We start from the raw sequence: 20,469 nt of genomic DNA, 5'->3' as shown, positions 1-20,469 counted from the left end.
TTTTTTTTTTTTATGACATGGTAGGGGAAATGGATGAAAATTAAAGCCGATCTGGCCGATCACATCATCGGAATGCGAGCGTGCGTGCCACCTGTGCGTGGGTTTCCTGTAGCAGGGTGGCATGCGCGAACCAGTCGGGAGACGGGGTGAATTCTTAATGGCAGAGCATATCATCCGTACTGTACGGTGTATTTGCGTTATTGCGGGCACCAATACTAAAGCGGCACATCCCGTGTACTTATGAATATGTGTATACGATTCGAAGACCGTCTCTTTGCATTCCGCTTCGGCACAGTTGCGTTTAGTCGTGCATGGATGCGCACGCGTGTTAACGTATATATATATTCACAACTCGAGAGATTTCGTAGAAACTTTTTGGCAATTTTTTTTTTTGATTGTTAAGGTCGCGAATTAGAAAGTTCAAATTTCGTAATCTTTTTTTTTGTTTTTTTGGTAAATTCGTATACTCGTTTTTCATTTCTGCAATACAACTGGCATTAAATGTAGTCGTTTCTTGTGTTTTATTTAAATTACAGCCGACTTTTAACTTTTGAGAAAATTCGAAATCTGTCACACTTTCAAATTTATTTTTTTAAGTGTTCAAAATGAGAATGTCTTTAATATTTCACATATTTATTGTAAACAAAAGCAGTGATGATCTTACGTGATATTGCTTCGCGCAGAAACGAGCCTGAAGACACTTGAGCACCGCGTCTTCTGTGAGAGGCCCGGGTAGATGAATGAGGTCGTCGAAGGCCGTGGAAGTTGCAGGGCCGGGCGAAGGCGCGCTGACTTTCGGAAGACATCGATGCTGATTCTGATTGCTCCTCGCATTTTTCACGTCAGCAATGATACTAGATATAGGAGGCGATCGGAGACATCCCAGCGCTGTCACGCAGGACACTATACCGTCATCGGACACGCCGTTGTGCCGCTTCGAAGGATCCAAATCTGAAAACGAGAAAACACATTTATAAAATATATTAATTATTTCTCTCATATATTTTATTAAAAATATTTATATACACTTGAAACTCTTGACGTAAATAAATAATTCTGTTCTTCCAGAAAAATCGTCTCTCTCTTTATTTTAATTTTTTAAAGGAATCAATTAACAAACAGAAATATCTTATTATCTTATAATATGATGTCTGTTCAAAAATTTATTCAGTTAAGTAACACTCTTATCTGCGATCACTACCATATAACAGCTTGAATTTGTATCTTGATTGACGTTTTTGCGAACAGCAAATTTCTGTAAGTCAACAAATTATAATTTTACAATGCGTTTTCACTTTTTCATAATTTGTTAATAGTATTTTCATACATTATTTTTTGTTAATTTTTTTTGTAATCAATTCTTGTAGAACGAATTTGATAAAGACCAAAAACTATGGTCGAAACGTCATTTTTATTAACTAGCAAATAAAGAAAATCATCATTATTACATTTATACACAACAACAACTGTGTTTTTGACTCCAACTGCCTTGTCCCTTTCTTGAAATTTTTTTTTATTATCTTATGTAATAAACTTGTGAAAAAATCAATTTTAAGAACTAAATGTATACCGCGATTGTGTGTGTGCGCGTGTGTGTGTGTGTATCAGAGAGAATTTCAATTATTGCCTATAAAAATGTAATAAAATCTGCGGTATGCATGCGGAACATCCGCGCACTAACCGGATATTAAATTATTTGTTGCGGTTGAGTTATGGTTGAGTGTGTTCGCGTTGGCGTGATTGACGTGTGGATGAACAATCGCGGAAGCCGTCAATGTATGACCCGACGGATGACCGATCCCGTGCGGTACCGCGCCACCAGGAGGCAGGGTGGTCCTCGGAGGTACCGCCGGCGCGGGCGAGGTAGGCGCGCCACTCTTTTCCGGACTCTTCGACAAGGGCCCGGAGGTGCCGCCCGCCGGCCCTGACGCACTCGCTGGCTGGCTTACGTGCAGCCGGTTCCTCAGGGTCACTAGTTCCGTGCTGAGGCTCCGCAAGCGCTGCTGTAGGTGCACCGCTTCGTTCGATGAGGAAGCATCTGGAAGAACCGAAAGGAGAAGTCTTCTCTGAGATTTTGTTGCACCATGATTGGACACGCAATAGAGTACATTTTATAATCAAAACACAATCATATATATATATATATATATATCTAATTAGAAAACTTAACAAACATACTTTGGGTACTCTGTAAACTAGACTAGGTCTTGTATATATTTTTTGAAAAAATATTGATGTGTGAATTTTTTCGGTAGTGATATAGTAGAAATTAATTAACATAAATATATATTTCTATCTTTCTATATTTAGCTTGCAATTCTAATTACCAATCCAATAGACGTAGAAGGAATCGGTGTGTTTTCTTGAATATATAATATTTATGTCGAGAGAAAAACAGATATCTCTAGAAATAAAGAAAACATTTTTTCTAAAAAAATTCTTTTCATATTTGCGGTGCACATTCTTTCAGATCCTGTGCTTCAAAAACATGTTCTTCGACTTCACCTCTCATTATCCTCTTTATCTGTTGCGCGTGTGCGCGTCTCTCTCTCTCTGAGTAGTTGCGCGCACGGAGCTCCTCGCGGATACCGTTAATCTAAGATACAATAGCGGATAAATCGAAACGGAGGAAGCTCCTCCGCGCTCCTCTCGATGGACTTCGAGATTTCTCTCCATCACCTGGAGGGAAGCCGGAGTGCTGTTGCGGTTGATTGTAGTCACGTACCACGCGAGCGACCGGTGTGTTATAATCGTCGGGGTTATGAAACTCTCTCCGTCGAGAGAGAGACATTGTCAAATATAGACATTGTTTTTTTTTACATAGCAACTTGTTTTCAAAAATTAAGAAACTTTTACGAGCGCAAACGCTCTAAAGATAATATACAAACGAGTTTTTAGAAACGGGTAATTGAAATAAAACGGAAAAATTATATTTAAAAGAGATATTTAGTACGCAACTTGTGCATACCTATTAAATTGAATAGATTTCTCTTGTGTTCAAGGACAGGCATGGGAAAAGAGAAAGTTGTCGTTAAATAAAATTTTCATCACATTTCCTCGCTCGCGAACCGCGCGATATAAAGTCGAGTTTATTTGTGTAGCAAACTACCAGTTTCACAGCAATCTTTCTGATCCTCAGAGCTAATAATGGATATACATATATTTAATAGTCCATTTATGTATGAATTCAAACAATGTATATACACTACATGCATAAATTACATACATATAAAGTAGATTATAGTAAACCATATGGATGGTTTAATAGCGATGGTAATTGTAATATCCACTATGCGTATTCCGGTTGCGCACAAATTATTATTAATTCACCATCAATATATTATCAGTTCATTATCATCTAAAATGAATTTGTCTGATAGTTTATGCATAACAATCAATCTTGAAAAAAACTTATTTGCGAATGTTTCTCTTTATTCTATTGTTGTTTTTATTGTTGCTAATTTTCACGCTACGATTATTGTTATTGTTATTAACATTGTTTGTCTATTCTTGAATTCTATATCGCAGCATTTTTAATTAAATTGTATATTTTAATGTTTCAAGATTAGTTAAGATACAAATTAACAGTTAAAATTAATTGATGATTATTATTACGTAATGTTTTTTTCGCGAGAGTAAACTTTATCCACGTACACATCTTGTGTGCGGATTAACCAGTGAATTGAACAGCCGACCTAAAACTTACGTTTCCAGCTCATCTTCATCGGTCTTTCACGGCTGATTCTAAATGCGATCGAAAGTGTTTCTGCAAAGTACCGCATTCTTTCGAAACGTGTCTCGCCTCTTTTTAAGGAAAGAGAACTGAACTCGCTTCGGCCTGACGATACGCGATACTCCTCGATGGTTGATTCGGTGCTAACCGGGGAACTGGTCTCGTTACTCGCGGTACAACTAACTTCCGGATACGAGATTAGTTACATAACCGGTTCTGGAAACCGCGAAGTAAGTTGTTTAATGCGCGCGGCGGTTTATTTACAATCCGTTTTCACGGAGAAAGCCGACATTCAATGCGGCTTATTATTTTAGTATATTTGATAATCCTCCGAAGGTTAAGAATATTTAGTGTTGCTGAATCGGAAAACAACAACAACAACAACAGAAAACGCAGCGGTAATAACAATAGTTTAATAGCAAACAAAACTAAAGCGCTAATAAACATAAGTTGTGTGACAACATTAGCAAGAAAAATGACAAATATATAATTATATATATGTGTTGAGATCGCGGACAGAAAAGAGACGTAAATAATAGACGGATCTTCGCACAGGTTTATTTTTCTGTCTTTTCGAGTATTGTAACTGGCAGGTCCTACTGCGCGGGAATTAAACTGCGCGCAGGTACCTTTGGGAGCTTGAAACGCGCTCCTTCGAAGAAAACAGGTTCTTTTTCGCCTTATTCTTCTCCGTGGCACCGAACACCTACATTCCGTTCGTCGTAACTCTTCTCGACTAATGTTTCTCGGACTTATATCGTTTCGTCGACCTTCTCTCAGACATTAATATCTCTTTCTTTCTAACTCGGCCGGTTTGCGATTGTCCTTGAAATCTATAAACGGTCGAAATACGAGAGAAATCCCCGGATTCCCCGAATCTATAAATATTTTAACTTCAAAATCCCGCCGATCATCGGCGGAGAGCTCCAAAACACCGAATTGCGTTATTTAATTCGAAGAAACATATACCTCGGTAAAAAAAAGCCTTGTAATGTAATTTCTGAATTATTGGTAATAATAAATTCGATAAAGAACCGTCAATCGTAATGATGATTCAAATGTAGAAAGTGTGCGACTTATATTACACATCAAAAAAAAAAAAAAAAAAAAAAAAACAACAACCAGAACCGAGGGACAAAATACGAAAACTCTAGAAAAATGGCGATAAAATAAAACGAAAAAAAAAAAAACAGAACAGGGATTATCTTAAGTGCGCCGTTATGCTTCGGCATAGGGTAACCAGATAACGAAAGAGGTAGATTAATCGCGCCAGGTATTTCTGCATTCCTCCCTTGTGCGCGCAGATTACCAAATTGCGGCGAAATTAATGGCAACGCCAGCACGTATGTCGAAACTTAATTCGTAATTAGCCGCGGGGGCTTATCTTAACGCGTGATCCATTTACAAATTTAGTTGGCAGATATTTTTTTTGTTTGTTTTTGTTTTTTTACGAAGATTCGTAGTAGCTACCTCGCGTCACGCTCTGCGACGCAAACAACTTCGATCGAATTTTGATTTGTTTGATATTTTTATCGCTATATCATTGCGGTTAAAAAGGAGTAGCGGAGCGGAATAATAATAAAAAATAAAAATAAGTAAATTTTTGTTCGGTGAGTCGAAGCGAATGCATTAAATTATTGTATCGATGAATCAGAAGATTGTTGCGAGACACAAAGAGCTTACAAGTGTCGCACGCGTCTCTACGGGACGGACAGGCGGCGCCGAAATACATAGAGGATAAATATGCGGCTATGTCGGGTCTTAATAAAATGGTAATTTCCCACGGTGCCAATTTGCCACGGAACTTTGCAAATGTAACGCTACTAACAAAGTGGCAATAAGCGTAACAGGATTGCGCGTTATCAAACAACAGGAAGCTTCGTCTCCGGGATAATGACGAGTTCACGTCTAATCTCGGTACCGATGTATCCTATATTAGGTATCGTTTAATTAATTTGATGGTAATTATTATTATTGTTGTTTCACGTTGTTTTCATTTTATTATTCTTTTCACACCGTTGTTGTTATTTATGATTTTCTATATGTGTTATATAAATATTCATCGCGATATAAAAACTTTCGCGTTTATGCGTTTATTATCTACTTTTGTTGTTTCAAAACGTAGCGCACACACGTGCACGCGCAGCACGTGGAGGAGAACTGCTACGGATTGATACACCAGTTTAGGCCGTTGCCCCGTATAAATCCCAACGAGAAAAGACTTTTTTCATATTGTTGCGCACATTGCGACACACAAGAATGACTATGTTTCAAATGATATGCAGTGTTTCGCTTAGATAATTTGAAATAATCTAGATACAGATTAGATAAAACATATACGTATCTATCTCAGATAAGATGAAGATAATCCGATTTGATCATATCTAGTTAAAAGATGATTTGTGGTTGAGATTTTTATCTAGATAATTTTAAGATATTAAAGAAGTTGGGAAATTAAAATAATACATCTCAAGAAAATCTATAGAAAATAATAAGTTTTTCAAATGTGCTATCGGATCTGTAAACTGTTTCTTCGAGGTACAATTATTTGTTATCCCGTACTGAAAAGTCACATTCAGAAAGCGTACTCATTATCTTAGATAATTTACAAAAGATACTACTTTTCTTATCTGAGATACAGACAAAGATGTCATATATTTTAATTATTTAGATAAAGATAAAATAAAACAATTATCACATCTAGATGAACATCTAGATAATTTTATCTAGATAACGGAAAACATTGATGATATGGTTTTACATATTTATAACAAAAATATTATGTTATCTGACTCTGTCTCGTTTGCTGTTTTTTTTTTATAAAAAACAGCAAACTCAATATTGTCTTATATATATGAAAATCACGTAAAAGAGTGAGAGTGAGAGAGAGAGAGAGAGAGAGAGAAAAAATGAACTCTTGGTTCTTTATAAAATTAATAAATTTTACGTAAAATTATTAAAACTATCATCTTTTTATAATATAAGCACATTTGCGCGTCTTAAGTATACTTACATTTTATATAATTATATAATTACATACAAATAATTAAATATGATATTGTAGAGAAGTTAAATATTAAATTATTTATCAGATTTTTTGAAAATATTTTTTTATTTTTTTACCGCAGTTAATGACAGTAAAGAAATGTGTGTGGAGACAATTTTAATTATACCTCGCACCCCCCCTCACCCACCTAATTACTTGGGAAACCCGTAATTGTGAAAGACGCGCGTAAAATGAAACAATAGCTGTAAGGATGTCCTAGACGGCAAAATAATGAGGCTTTTGAGTTGGGAAACAAGCGAACAAAAAAGTTATTTTGTTGTCGCAGCGCGTTCTCTTCTTTGAAACTTTTCTAGATATGCGTGTTAATGCGTTATTAGTTAAAAAAAATTATATTATTATAATAAGATTATATATTTTGTATGTAAATCGCATACGCATTACCCGGGAGAAACATCCGTTCTCAAATTGTTTAAATTGGTTTGGAAACGACGGGAATATCAATAAACTCGCAAAAATGCAAATGTTTTAACGCACACGACACAAATTTCTGATACGGAAAATCGTGTAAAAGTTTTTTATCACAAAAGATTTTAATTTTGTTGAATACAGTTACAAGAATGTTAAAAGGTAATCAAGAAAGACCAACTGTAAAGAGAGAGAGATACAAGGAAACTATGTTACTTTAACTGTAAGACAACTTTTATAATGTCTATCGCAACTCTTCATTTTCAGCGTGGCCCAGGACAGTACCAAGTCCATTTCGCAAACTCTTATCGTTACGTTACCGTTCCAAAATAATTTTGAATGTGTGTAAAGTCTTCTTTTATCTTTACGCTTTTAAATAAAAACTCAATCGCTCGAGCATTTTGTTCAAATAGAAAAATTTAAATTACGGGAAAAAAATGTTTGCGTGTTCGAAAAAAGGAAATTTTTCGAATTCTCTACAGCTTCGCGCGTGTAAAACGTAATAAAACTTGAATGTGTTTTTATACGTGGACACGTAATAAAAATAATCAAAGAAAAAAACTTTGAAAAAGTGTAGAAAATCGAAGAAAAATTATTTAGAGATTTCGCAAGAACCATGTCACAAAAATGTCAGACGTTTTGGTAAAATTTTGTACCTTGTAGCTTCTTCTCGGTCTCCCAAAACTTCTGCAGCTCCGTGAAATACTTGTCCAATATGAAGACTTTGGAGAGACCGAGGGTAGTCATTTCAGGCGCGCAGGGCTTGAATCTCGTCCAAAATTTTCTTCCTTCTAGAACTTCCGACCGGATCGATTTAAGCAAAAAACGATTTTTACAAACCTAACAAAACGCTCATAAGACATCATCTTTCCACGTCTTCGGCACATTCGTCGCTACACTCGCACATTTTTTTTTTCACGCAAATACCGCAGAATCAAAAAACCATTCACATCACATTGTATCACAAAATTATTATTATTATTATTATTACTGAGATTCAAGTTTTTTTTCACACACCAAAGTTCAAGAATTGTATCTAGTCATAAATTCTCGAAAAATATCAAACACAAAACGTAAAACCACCGAACGCTTTTTACGTTGAAGAATATCCGAACGAGCGATAATACGATGAGAAGTTTCACAATTAAAATCCATCAATTGACCGTGAAACACCTCGATACATATTTATTTACAAGCGTAATAATATTGCTAAACAGCACAAGTTTGTGCATGCGAAGAGTGTCGAGCCGTCGCGTCCAACTGGGCGTCATTGTTGCCTGGAACCCACCTCTCCTGCGGGCCTTATTTCTTCTAAAGTCTCTTCGTCGTAACTCTAACGGGTATCAGCCGCGTAGCCTACCTGATCCTTGGGTAGTTACGTGGAAGACACCACAGAGATGTGTCGAGGTCCAGGATATCTGCCGCGCGCGTGTTGGAGGGAGGAAGTAGGTGGAGAAAGGAGGGGGGATACTGGTTGGACCGCTCCGCGCGAAGCTGCGGAAAAATGGCTGCGGCCCTAGACTCACCTTAGGCAGGCTCTCTCGACCTCCACGACTCACTGCGGCTTATCGCTGCGTGCGCCTTTGCCGATCTACTCGATGGACCGTAAAATAGGGGACCGGGCGGCGTTGAAACAAAATTTAATGGAGAAAATTCGGAGATTCAATACAAAAATCAATCTCGAACGATTCCGATCGGATCCACAAATTAACGCCAAAGATCCGACAATTCGAGGATTGAAACAAAATTACGCGAGTCATATGTGGAGCAATTGTTTTGGTGTTCAAGTGTGTTGAGACGTTACTCCCAAATATACAAACGCAATATAGGCAGGTTTTTCTATACTCCTCAAGTCACTTGTTGCTTGGCAAGCGTTATCTGCTGAGAAAAGCAGCCATTGGAGCTACACTCGATAAGTGCAACACACGCGATACGTGTCACCTGACCTATCTACCCAATGAATGGCTGTTCGCACGGCGGTCGAAGGCCAGTCGAAGAGAGACGCAAGTTTAAAGAAGCGCGGTCTCGTTTATAAGATAGTCTCGAAAAAGAGAGAAGAGAGACGAACGAAGCGAGATCGATCTTCACGGCATTCTCGAAGCCGTTCTTCACTTTCTTTTTTTTCGTTGTAGCGACGAAAAAAGAGAGAGAGAGAGAGAAAAAAAAGAAGTACAGGAAGAAGATTCGTGGCACACTCAAGGGAATCTTGAGCGGACGTTCCGAAGCGCGTTCCGCCTTATAATTTTGATCTACAGCCGCGCACGCAAAAGGAATCCAACATGGTAGTGTGTGGTGCGCGCGGCGCGGGCTTATCCTGTATGTCGTAGACAATGCAACAGTCGTCGTGAGAGAGTGCTTTCTCACTCTCCGTCTCTTCTTCTCTTTTTCTCTTGCTCTCGCTTCTTGTCTTCTCCCGCGAGTCTAGCTTCCTCTCTTTCTCTTTCTCGCAATGAGCTTATTCTCCCCACTTTACGTACGACGACGGAGCGGAGAAAAGGCCCCGTAAATGGTAACGCGGAGGGGAGAAAGACCCTGGCAGGGGCCGACGACCACTATGTGTGAGCAGATCCCTACTTACGAGCACGTTCGCAATCGACGAATATGCAAGAGGTTAACTTCGTTGCGAAAGCGATGAGAGAGATTCGGCAACCATACGCTAGTGATTTAATATAGACAGCATATGTCATAATAATAAAGATTAACGACTTACTTCTCTTCCTTTCGTGTCTCTTCTAAATATTATTTAGATACCCATTAAGATTAATAAGTGACGCACGCGCACAACAGTTATATATCGTTTTGAATTTTTGACTCAAAATTTTGAGAATTTTTTTAACTTGTTTTATTACAAAAGTTCCAGTGTCGCAAAGTTACAGTCTGAAAATTTGTTTAATTAGATTTATTACAAAAGTTCTAGTGTCCCAAGTTTACAGTCTGTGTAATTTTTAAGTTTTTTTTATATATATTTTATGTGACTAAATTATAAGAATAATTGATTTGAAATAATTTTTAGAAAACAAATGTTCAACAACATAATACAAACATAATAATTTTGATAAATTTACAAGCTTTACAAAATTTATAACCATGTACTTGAAGAGCATATAATTTTAAAATTATGTTATGAATTGCGCGTGAACAGCGCTGTTGAGTTCTCTGATAATTCGATTTAAGTCCCAAGTCTACCCGGACTGGAGAAGAAAGGCGAGCCGAAGAGAGAGATTCGCTCTTTGCGGCGAAATTCAAATCTCTCTGTAGAAAACCGGTTTTGACGTGAACGGACTCGAGTGAAAAACAAGGCCCCGCGGGGCCTCACGCAAGTTCAGTTTGCGCTAACTTCGTGTCGATAAAACAGGAATGATGCATCGTCAGCGGGCCCCACTGGGACCACTAGCACGATCTGGCGAGGCAATACGAGAAGAGAAGAGAGAAGATCTTGATGTTGTTTCAGTTGATATTTTACCGATCTTCGAAACGAGATCTTCGGGCATTGCAGCTCGAATATTAGCAAAATCATTTTGGTGAACTTTTTTATCGATATATGTATATTCAAACTGGGCCTTATTGTGAAAAATACTCTATTTTTCCGCACAATTTCATTTCTACTCAGATTTAGCAATTAATCAGCGGACGATATCTACAAAAATAATTGTTTCACTTTGATTACAATAATATATTCCATTGTATGTGTAAAGTGTAACAAAATTTTATTTGTTATTTTATCTGATATAAATTAAGAATTAGTTAAAATCTCAAAAATTTCAAAAAATCTTCAACAGTCTGAGAATGAGGATGGAATTGTCGTTTCCACACTTGGACCACTTGGAAACGAATAAGACAATAAGGGGACTGCGATATTGCGGATTCGTAAGGCCTTGGGGAAGCTCATGGGCCCCATCCGTCAGCGGCTGACACTGGACCAGATACGTTTTTATTTTCCTTTCTTCGTCTTTCTTCGTTCTGATTCGCTGTTTCAACATTCTATGCGCAAGAGACAAGAAGAAAAATTTTCAAGAGTCTTGCACTCTCTAATTCCTCATTTCTGGTTTGTAAAAATATTTGAAAAATAAATCTTTGAGAACTCAAAGGAATCGAGAATATAAAATAAAATAAAACCGCAACCAAAAAGCAACTATATTGTGAGAATTATAAAAAGAAAAGTAAAAAAAAAGGTCTAGAATTTTGGCCTTCAAAAAAAGCTAGATTTCAAGATTCTGAATTTCCAAGCGACGAACTCTCCATAATTTTGGGTCTCGCCGCGTATTTTTCTTCGTCGTATTTTTATTTCTCTTTCTCTCTCAAAACTTATCTTTTGTTACCGCACAAGATTCCGGTTGTCGTTGTTTTCTTCTTTTTTCTTTCGAGGTTTTCTACCTTTTTTGATCTTCTGATACAGACATTATGCTGACCCCGCTCTCTCTCTCTCTCTCTCTCTCTCTCTCTCTTTCTCCCCGCGTTTCATCCTTCTACCTTTCGTCCACCTTACTTTCTTCCATCTCGTGATCCCGAAAGGAAATCGTACTTGATTTTAATTGAATAAAACAAAAATTAATACAAAAATTGGCCTATTTAAATAAATGAAAATAAAATTGTTACAGATTTTGAAAGATATTCATCACTTTTTCGCGCGCTGATATTTATATCTATATATTGTGGCCACAGCGTGTTCAGAAACTACACTGTAATGAATAAAGCTTAATTTACATTGCATCTAATATTAGAAGTTTCATAACGCTTTAACACGTCTTCCGAAGTTATCACTTACATATATATAGCTATACGTTTTCTCTCTGAGAAGTCAGAGTTAAAATTTAAAGCACGCTTGTTATTTACAACCGTAATTATTTTTCAGGATTTAAATTTAAAAGGTAAACCCTATACCGCAATGTAGTGACTTAAAGATTTTTATACCACTTTAAATCCGAACTGATCTGAATAATCCATCATTCGACGTCATCTGCACGCCAGATACTTGGCGCGACGGTAATTTATTCGCTTCATTACATATTGAAAAGCTGTGAAACTCGATCGGTTAGTCTAGCGAATCTTAAAAAATTACATTGACGACGAGAAGACCTGTCTGGATCATTGATCGCGCGATACGCGAGATTCTCTCTATCGCGGCCGATCTTCAAGATTATTTTCATTTCGCTACATATGATGATGATCTGTTACACACACACACACACACACACACACACACAAAAACAATGACAAATATTGTCGAAACAAGTAATTTGCGCTTTTACGTGTAAACGACATATTTTACACAGTAAAAAAAAAAAAGGTAATTTTAACATTTTTTGCATGTTCCAGGAGGTCCACTTTAAATTTTACGTTAAAATAACTTATTCGTTGTGAGTCACTTATTGACAAACTAGTAAAGTCAAATACTTGACACAATACTTTACATTTATATTTGTTATTTTGACTGTAAGCGTGATGTAAAAATAACATATAAAATAATTAAAATTACATAAAACAGTAGTTACAGTAACTCGTAAGAAATGTTAATAAAACATTTTAGTTTGTACAATGTGGCNANAGATTTTTAAAATTTTAAATAATAATAATTTAATTATAACATATAAAATAATTAAAACTACACAAAACAGTAGTAACTCGTAAGAAGTGTTAATAAAACATTTTAGTTTGTACAATGTGGCCANAGATTTAAAAAATTTTTTTAGTATGTTAAATTGACACTTTGAGACATCTAGATTAATTGAAATCATTGTGTTAAAAGCGCTTAAACAATATTCCATTTTTAAATGACACGCAAAAAATGTTAATTTGCAAAGTTAACATAAATTTAACACGTGAAAAGATTAAAAAAATAATAACATATCGGTATTATATGTTAATTTTACATTGAAGTAATAATCAAAACGTCGTAATAACAAGAAAAGTTCTACATTTTGACGCACGATTTTTTACTGTGTAAAAAATTCGAATACACAAATTTATTTATGAACCAAGAAACCTATCTAACGTGATATAAACACGTAAACCATAGACGGAAACGATAAGTATATGTAAATGAGAAACATGTTAAAGAAGAAAAGAGGTTCTTATCATTCTGGCGAGCACGATACTCGATTACAAAAAATGATTGGATCTTATATGTGAAGAGGACGTAGCGCGACGAAATGCGCCACGTCCTTTATTAATATTACGACTAACGTACTTCGAAATATATATATGTGTGGGAGGCTTATCTGCGGCCTCCTGCGCTTCTTCCAAGGAGCGACACACGCAGACGCGTCCTTTAAGTTCCAACACAGAGTACACGGCTTATCTTGTTTAAGGAGAAGCTACGGTGGCCGTAGCAGAAAATGAGATTCGCATAACCGCAAATCGAAGCACCTTTGGGATTGGATAAATGGCGTCAAGGGATCAAGCTCAGTCATCTGAATGATTCCCAACGTAAACTTTAAGACCGTTCGAACACGAATTTTTTTAAGACTGCGTAATAATTTATCTGAATATTTGATCTTCGATTTCTGATTTGAAATCTATTATTACATCAAAAATGGACCGCCATACGTAAGATTTGTGTATTTTTACATCATATTGTTATCCTCTCTTTGCGACATGGCGTTATTTGATTTTATATACTGAAGAGGGCTCAAGTCAAGGGCCGAAACGTCCGTGAAACTACATTTTTATGTGAATTCTATATTTTATATTTTATATTCTATTTTAATAAACCATAAGATCTATTTTTGTTGCTCGATAGAGACCGTTATTCTAATTATTATTTATTGATAATTTATCTCGTTTAAAAACAAAAATTATTAAAACTATAAGCGCCACAGATATATATATATATATACATATACATATATACATATTATATATTTACATATATAATAAATATTTACATATATGTATATATATTATATATATACATATTATATATATATATATATTATATATTTATTAAAATTCTAATTAGAACACAATTTTTTGTTTGTTTGTCGCGCAATAATAAAAAAAGAAATAACGTTAATAGTGACATTCGTATTCGACACGCGTGGAAAAGCGGAAGATATGAAACTTTTCGTTCCAAACGCGACAATCGGTTGACTTTTCACGACTGTTTGGCGCAAAAGCTCTCGGTATGTGTAGGGTGGGTTTGCTTTTAGCTCTCTATGTAACAATAGCTACGGGTTTTAGAGACGCTCTTACAGCGCAATATAACGCGATGCTTTTCGTAACTGCAAGAAGTATACTGCGAAAACTTACGGTGACTCGGAGTGAGAAGCTTTAGAAAAACGCAACGCGGTTTATCTGTTTGAAAGTGGACAGGCGTGAAAAAAAAAAATAAGATCAAAGAAACGCGCCCGAGAATTGCAATATGCAATTTTGCACGAACACGATCAAGATTTCGAACGTTCGTTTGCGAACTTTTTCACCCAAATAAAAAATGCAATAAAATATTTTAAGTGCCTCGGTTGCCTGAACAGGGAAGGCGATGGCACGAGCCGGAGATTCCAGGTTCGACTTCTGGCCGAGGAGTTTTTTTTTGCAATTTTTAAAAATTAGTTAGGGGAGTATTCGGAGTCTGTCATATGTGAGATGCAAATCCAGCATCCCGTATGAATTTAAGAATTGAGTTTTCAACTCAAAAAACACTCACTTGTAAAAATAAATTTACAAGTTGAAAATTGTTACATGTGTGTGTATATATACACGTACAGTTTCCGCTCAAAATATCTTGCGAATGGCTCGTGTAAGGCCTTATATATTTCTTGTTATGAATTTTACGAGCCTTAAAGTCATAATTGTTCAATAAAATATTGTTCCGCGCAACTTAGTAGGGTGCGTAATTTAATTTTGTAATCAAGAAAAGAAGATACACCCCCTCGAGAATTTATTATTCCGCCTATCATCTTGTTGTTGAAAAGTCAAGATCCGAAAAAAAAACAAAAAAAGGAAGAGTTATAGATTTTATACGAGAGGCAATGGATTATTATTTCGATTTATAAACCACTGGCACTGATATATTGATTAATACGAGCAAGTACATACACACAAAGGCGATCAGCGTGAAACGCGTCACGTTCTCCCGGGCGCGTCTTATTGCTTCTAAGTAGATTGCTGACACCACAAATGGTGGCCGTTGAGTCTCAACCGTTGCCGCGGTAGATATAAATCACTATCGTAATGTTATACGCTTGCCACGTCGCTTCTACTTTAATGTCCAAAGAATCAGCCGCGCCACACAAAATCACGTGTCATTTCTATTATATATTAGAGAAATCAAATGGATCAACGCAAACAATTTATAAAACTTTTTACAACATATATAGCCGGGAGATGATTTCGTCGCGCGTATATATCTCGAGACAATAAAAAAGATATAAAGATTATTCACACAAAAATTAATTTAGAACGTCAAATTCGAGCACATTGAAAGGATGTTTTAATTAATCCGTTACATTACAATATAAAACGCTTTAAAAATAAAAAACGCTTAAATAACATTTCATTTCGTAATATTTCGAGCCTTACTTGGGTCTTCTTCAGACGTGAAAAACAAAAAAAGTCAGAAACGATGATCCGAACGTACAAAGTCAATCAGCTCGGTCATTCTCAGTACAAATATAAATAGATTAGTTTAGGGGAGACCGGGGCACAAAGTAACATCCAAAATAGATTGGAAAAAAAACAAAAATGTACGCAATATTATGTAATATTGGGTACATTATATAATAGTCACATCCTTTAGCTTTAAGAAAAAACAAATATTATATCTCTTATATATCTTTACACAAAAGAGTATTTTAATGTTAAGTACAATCGCGCAGATTTGTCAACCTGCCCCATACCCAGGGTTAATTGTCACATGTCTTTTATACAAAGAAACAATAAGATATAAAAAATTTATGTTTTTTATTTTATTAAATTTATTGAGAGTACATAACACATTATACATTAAGTATAAAGTATATTTATACAATATTAATAATCATATATATATAAAACAAGTTTAAATGATTTCACAATACTAAATCAGTTAAAAACAATAAAACATAATTAGTAATCTAATCTTTAACAAAAAAAAACAATGACAGGTACTGAAAAAGTTATAACGACGCATAACGATCACTGCGATTACTTCTTCGCGCATGCTCACCGTGTGACAACTTATCCCGTCTCAATTTGAGTCAACTTATCCCAAACGTTCATTTTAAATAAAAGATATTATATTTATAAACTGCGATGCGATGACGATTAAATAAATATAGGAAAANTTATTTAAAACTACCATATTTCCTATACATAAGATAAAATTGCAATTANAAATTTTAAAANCAATGAAATTACTAAAGAATCGAGATCAGAAAAATCTACTTGCCATATCCAGTTTTACAAAAGTGCTCGTAAATATCATATATAATGTTTTTAAGAAAAATTCTTTCGTACACGTTACTAACACAACTAGTAGCAACTTACAATAAAAAGAAGAATATTTTCCAAGATTTAGTAAGCAAGATAATAGCAGTTTGACAACTAACCCCGTGTCACAACTAGCCTCGGTCTCCCCTACCTTATGGATGGTAGTTTGGTAACTCGCGGTTAAATGCTATTATTCGCACATTCTAGAAGAGAATCAAAAATAATATGTGAAAGTAGTCCGTAAAGAAAATCTCGTATCCATATATATATATATATATTGAAAACGTTTTTGAGAGAATTCAGTCATTCAAATAATCTTGCGACGACACTTTACATCATTATATACGTCTCAACGTGGAATATAAATCCAGACAGTGGGCGGGCGCGATCGATCATTCGCACTAATTAATTCATCCGTCAATTAGTAAAGCGGACGTGTGAGTGCGTGTGTATGCATGTGCGTGCATGCCTCTTCGCGTCGGCACGAGCGCGCGCGCAAAAAAAAAAACAGGTACCCGTGAGGGAGAGGTAAGGAAGGGGATGAAGAGCCACCGTTTCTCCGGGAATTTAATTAAACCGAGTGGAGAGAGAGAGACGAGGGTAAGGCGATACAGGACGTCGCACGCCTCTGCTGCAAGAAGCTCCCTTCCGAAGCTCGTTCTTTCAACTCACTTCGATAATGATTTTCTCGCCTCCGCTAGACGCTTAGGCACGTGTGTCTTGTACGTATAAATTCGCGCATATTCTCTCTCTCTCTCTCTCTCTCTCTATTTGAGACAATATTTGAACTAAATAAAATATTGATGCGATTATATTGCCTCGCTAAGAGGAAACGATATTATCGTACGCAACGGACAGATGAAACTAATATGTTCAAATACGTTGAAAATATTTGATGGGGATATTTGAAACCCTGTTCAATTATATTGAATATGATTTAACGTGTTTAATGAAGTAGTCGACTCGTGTTTCCTCACACATAGACATTCGATACTGTTCTTCTTCATAGAATGTACAAATTTAAACGAGGCTCATTATCATTAGAGCGATCTATTTCAGTTGTTCTCGATGTGAAGTTTTTGATTAAATTACACACAGTTTGACGCAATTTGACGACACTAATTCTAAAATACAGAATATATAGCGCGCACAGAGTCTCGCATCTGCGTGTATAGAAAATTATTACTTTCTTAAAATTTATTTACGATCGCGTTTTTTTGCGAAACGAGAGAGAGAGAGAGAGAGCGTTCGCGGTTGAATCTGATTGCGCGCGACGGTGCCATTTCATTTTCTATGCGCGACGAAGTTGTAAATATACGAGAGACACACTTGCCCAGCCCTGTTAACATAAATTTGCATCGGAGTTGCTCAGCGCGGTTTTTGCAATGTCTGGTTCTGGCAAAAAGAAGCCGCGTCGGTTTCATAGACGAAGTTAAATTGGCGAGCTTGAGATTTACTGTAAGATATTTAAGTTTTAGAAGAGAATTGAATATACTTGCTGTGTATATGTGTGATTTAAATCTATTTAAACTTAGACAAAAAAAAGTAAATCACATAATCGACTTATATTTAAACCGCTGCACACTTCTGTCGGTTCTCAGTTACTTTTATATTTCTGAATTGTAATCATGTGACTCGATAAAGTTTTAATTCAAGAACAACATTTTTATATATATATATATATATATATATATATTGATAAAGGCCTAATCTAAGGCCGAAAACGTTATATTACCTGCTTGAATAAAGTAATGCTGCTATTGTAATCATGTTAATTGTAATCATGCTGCAATTGTAATCATGTGACTCGATAAAGTTTTAATTCAAGAACAACATTTTTATGTGCGTAATTAAGTGACAAATTCCATCTACCATGTCTGTAAGTTGTAATTTTATAAATTTTGCGAATCTAACAATCAATTTATTTTTATAAATATATATTGATAAAGGCCTAATCTAAGGCCGAAAACGTTATATTACCTGCTTGAATAAAGTAATGCTGCTATCATACACACATTACCACCAGTGTTTTTTGCTTCAAACGGCCATAATTCTTTTCCTATTCTTATGAGAATTTTTTTGAAGCGTACTATACTCTTCTTCTATAAATTACATATTACAATAATTACAATTATATTTATATAATTACAATTTTATATTTTTCTATTCTAACCCGAGTCGAAATTTAGCGTCTACATTGAACCTCAATTTTTGAAAAAAGGAAATTTCGGACGTATAGCAGCGTCAAAGTAGCATCTACTATTTTTCTTACTCCCACTTTGAGCATATCGGAGCCTATTTTGAGCCTATCAGAGCTTGCAATGCGCAGCCTGATCTGAGAATTGAACCCTACTTTAAAACTTTAGCGGGAAAAAAGGAAATTTCGTACGTACAGCAGCGTCAAAGTAGGATCTACTTTCTCTCTTACTCCTACATAAAAAAAGAAGAATTGAGATCCAATGTAGACGCTAAATTTCGACTCGGGAAAGCTTGAATTGTTTTTTTTTTTTTTTATATTTGTATTCAGAATTGCAGATAACGCGGATACGTAATGGAAACTAATGCGTTCTTGTTTCCCGGATAACGTCCTCGTTTTATTTGCGACGACAGGTGCCGGTGAAAATCACACACATTTAGGCGTATATATAACGTACGACCGACAATGCGTGATAACTCAACTCGACATATATAATTATCAAACTACGTAATTGTTAATTATTGCGCCATTGTTAGCAACCGGTAATTAACTGCAGTGCCGAAGTTCCTCCGACATTCTCGTGTCTCACGCGATTGCCGCAATTGATTGGGACGTCGTCGTCGCGAGACGCGTCCCGCGTTTTAATAAAAGATTTTCCTTCGCACACACGCGGGAGGGAGGGGGGGGAGGGAAACAAAAAAATAATCGAAATAAAACATTACTCCGATCCGGGATCCCATGCGCTCGCTCGCGAGAGAGAGATGTGCTCGCTCGGATGTGTGATAAAAGTCTCGGGTACTGGAATATCGCTGTATAAAGAAATGGATAGATATCTCATGTGAAAATAGAAAAATGGAAAAAGCGCGCGGAGAAGCGCGCGCCGGGCGTTTTTAAAGAAATAAAACTCTCTCTCTCTCTCTCCTCTCTCCCTACGCGGAAAAACGTATCTTTTTTCGTGAATAGAAATAATATGCGGCATTATACAACGTTTATCTGGTTGAACCAATCGATACACCTTGCGGACCTTTTCGCGCCGCATGTTTTATTTATCGAATGCATCGGAGCGGCGCGACGAAGACCGAAAGGAAGGTGGTACGTACGTACGCGCAGTGATTTATGGGGGCAACACCTGACGGCATTTTGTTCGCTTTTGCATCAGCGGCGTTGTTACGTTGGCAGGCAGTTCCGCCCTTTTTTACCTCCTTCCTCCTCCTCGCCCCATTAGTAATGCCTCGGTCATTACGAACCCCCAGTTGATTCCCCGCGGCTAATAAATCCCGATAAAATTTCCATCCCCCATCTCTCATCTCTTTATAGGTTAAATAGAAAATCGATGTAATTAGACCGAAATTGTTTCTAACGCTTTTTATCACTCTGCCCTGGCGCGCGCGTGTGTGTGTGTGTGTGCGCGCGCGCGCGTTTCGTATATTAAAATTCCATTCGCGTTTCTTCTAAAAAAAAAAATAAAACAAAAATAAAAATGCATGTAAAAAAAAAAACAAATTTTTTGTAAAATTTACTATGAAACTTTTTGCAAAACTAATTTACTTGATTGTTTGGTAACAATAAATATACATATATATTTAAAGAATATTGTTATTACAATTTACAAATTAATGTTATACAAATAGTGCCTATACGTGTGCGTTGTTCGTTTTATTT

The 20,469-nt window shown here is 36.1% G+C and overlaps 1 protein-coding gene across 1 annotated transcript in view; it reads right to left on the bottom strand.

Annotated features, from left to right (window-relative positions):
• LOC109858039 (unconventional myosin-IXb) overlaps positions 1-8,565 on the bottom strand; it is an 18,971-nt gene extending 10,406 nt beyond the window's left edge. The window contains exons 1-3 of the mRNA XM_020434914.1: positions 7,862-8,565; positions 1,682-2,038; positions 665-951 (exon numbers count right to left, since the gene is read on the bottom strand). Of these exons, the coding sequence (XP_020290503.1) occupies positions 665-951; positions 1,682-2,038; positions 7,862-7,952 (735 nt within the window). The 5' untranslated portion in view covers positions 7,953-8,565. The remainder of the gene's footprint in view (positions 1-664; positions 952-1,681; positions 2,039-7,861) is intronic.
• Positions 8,566-20,469: the final 11,904 nt, after the last annotated feature.

This window comes from Pseudomyrmex gracilis, unplaced genomic scaffold (genome assembly GCF_002006095.1).
Source record: "Pseudomyrmex gracilis isolate BER0280 unplaced genomic scaffold, ASM200609v1 scaffold_182, whole genome shotgun sequence".
In the NCBI taxonomy this organism is placed as follows: Eukaryota; Metazoa; Arthropoda; class Insecta; order Hymenoptera; family Formicidae; genus Pseudomyrmex; species Pseudomyrmex gracilis.
This window is presented reverse-complemented; position numbering and strand designations above follow the sequence as displayed.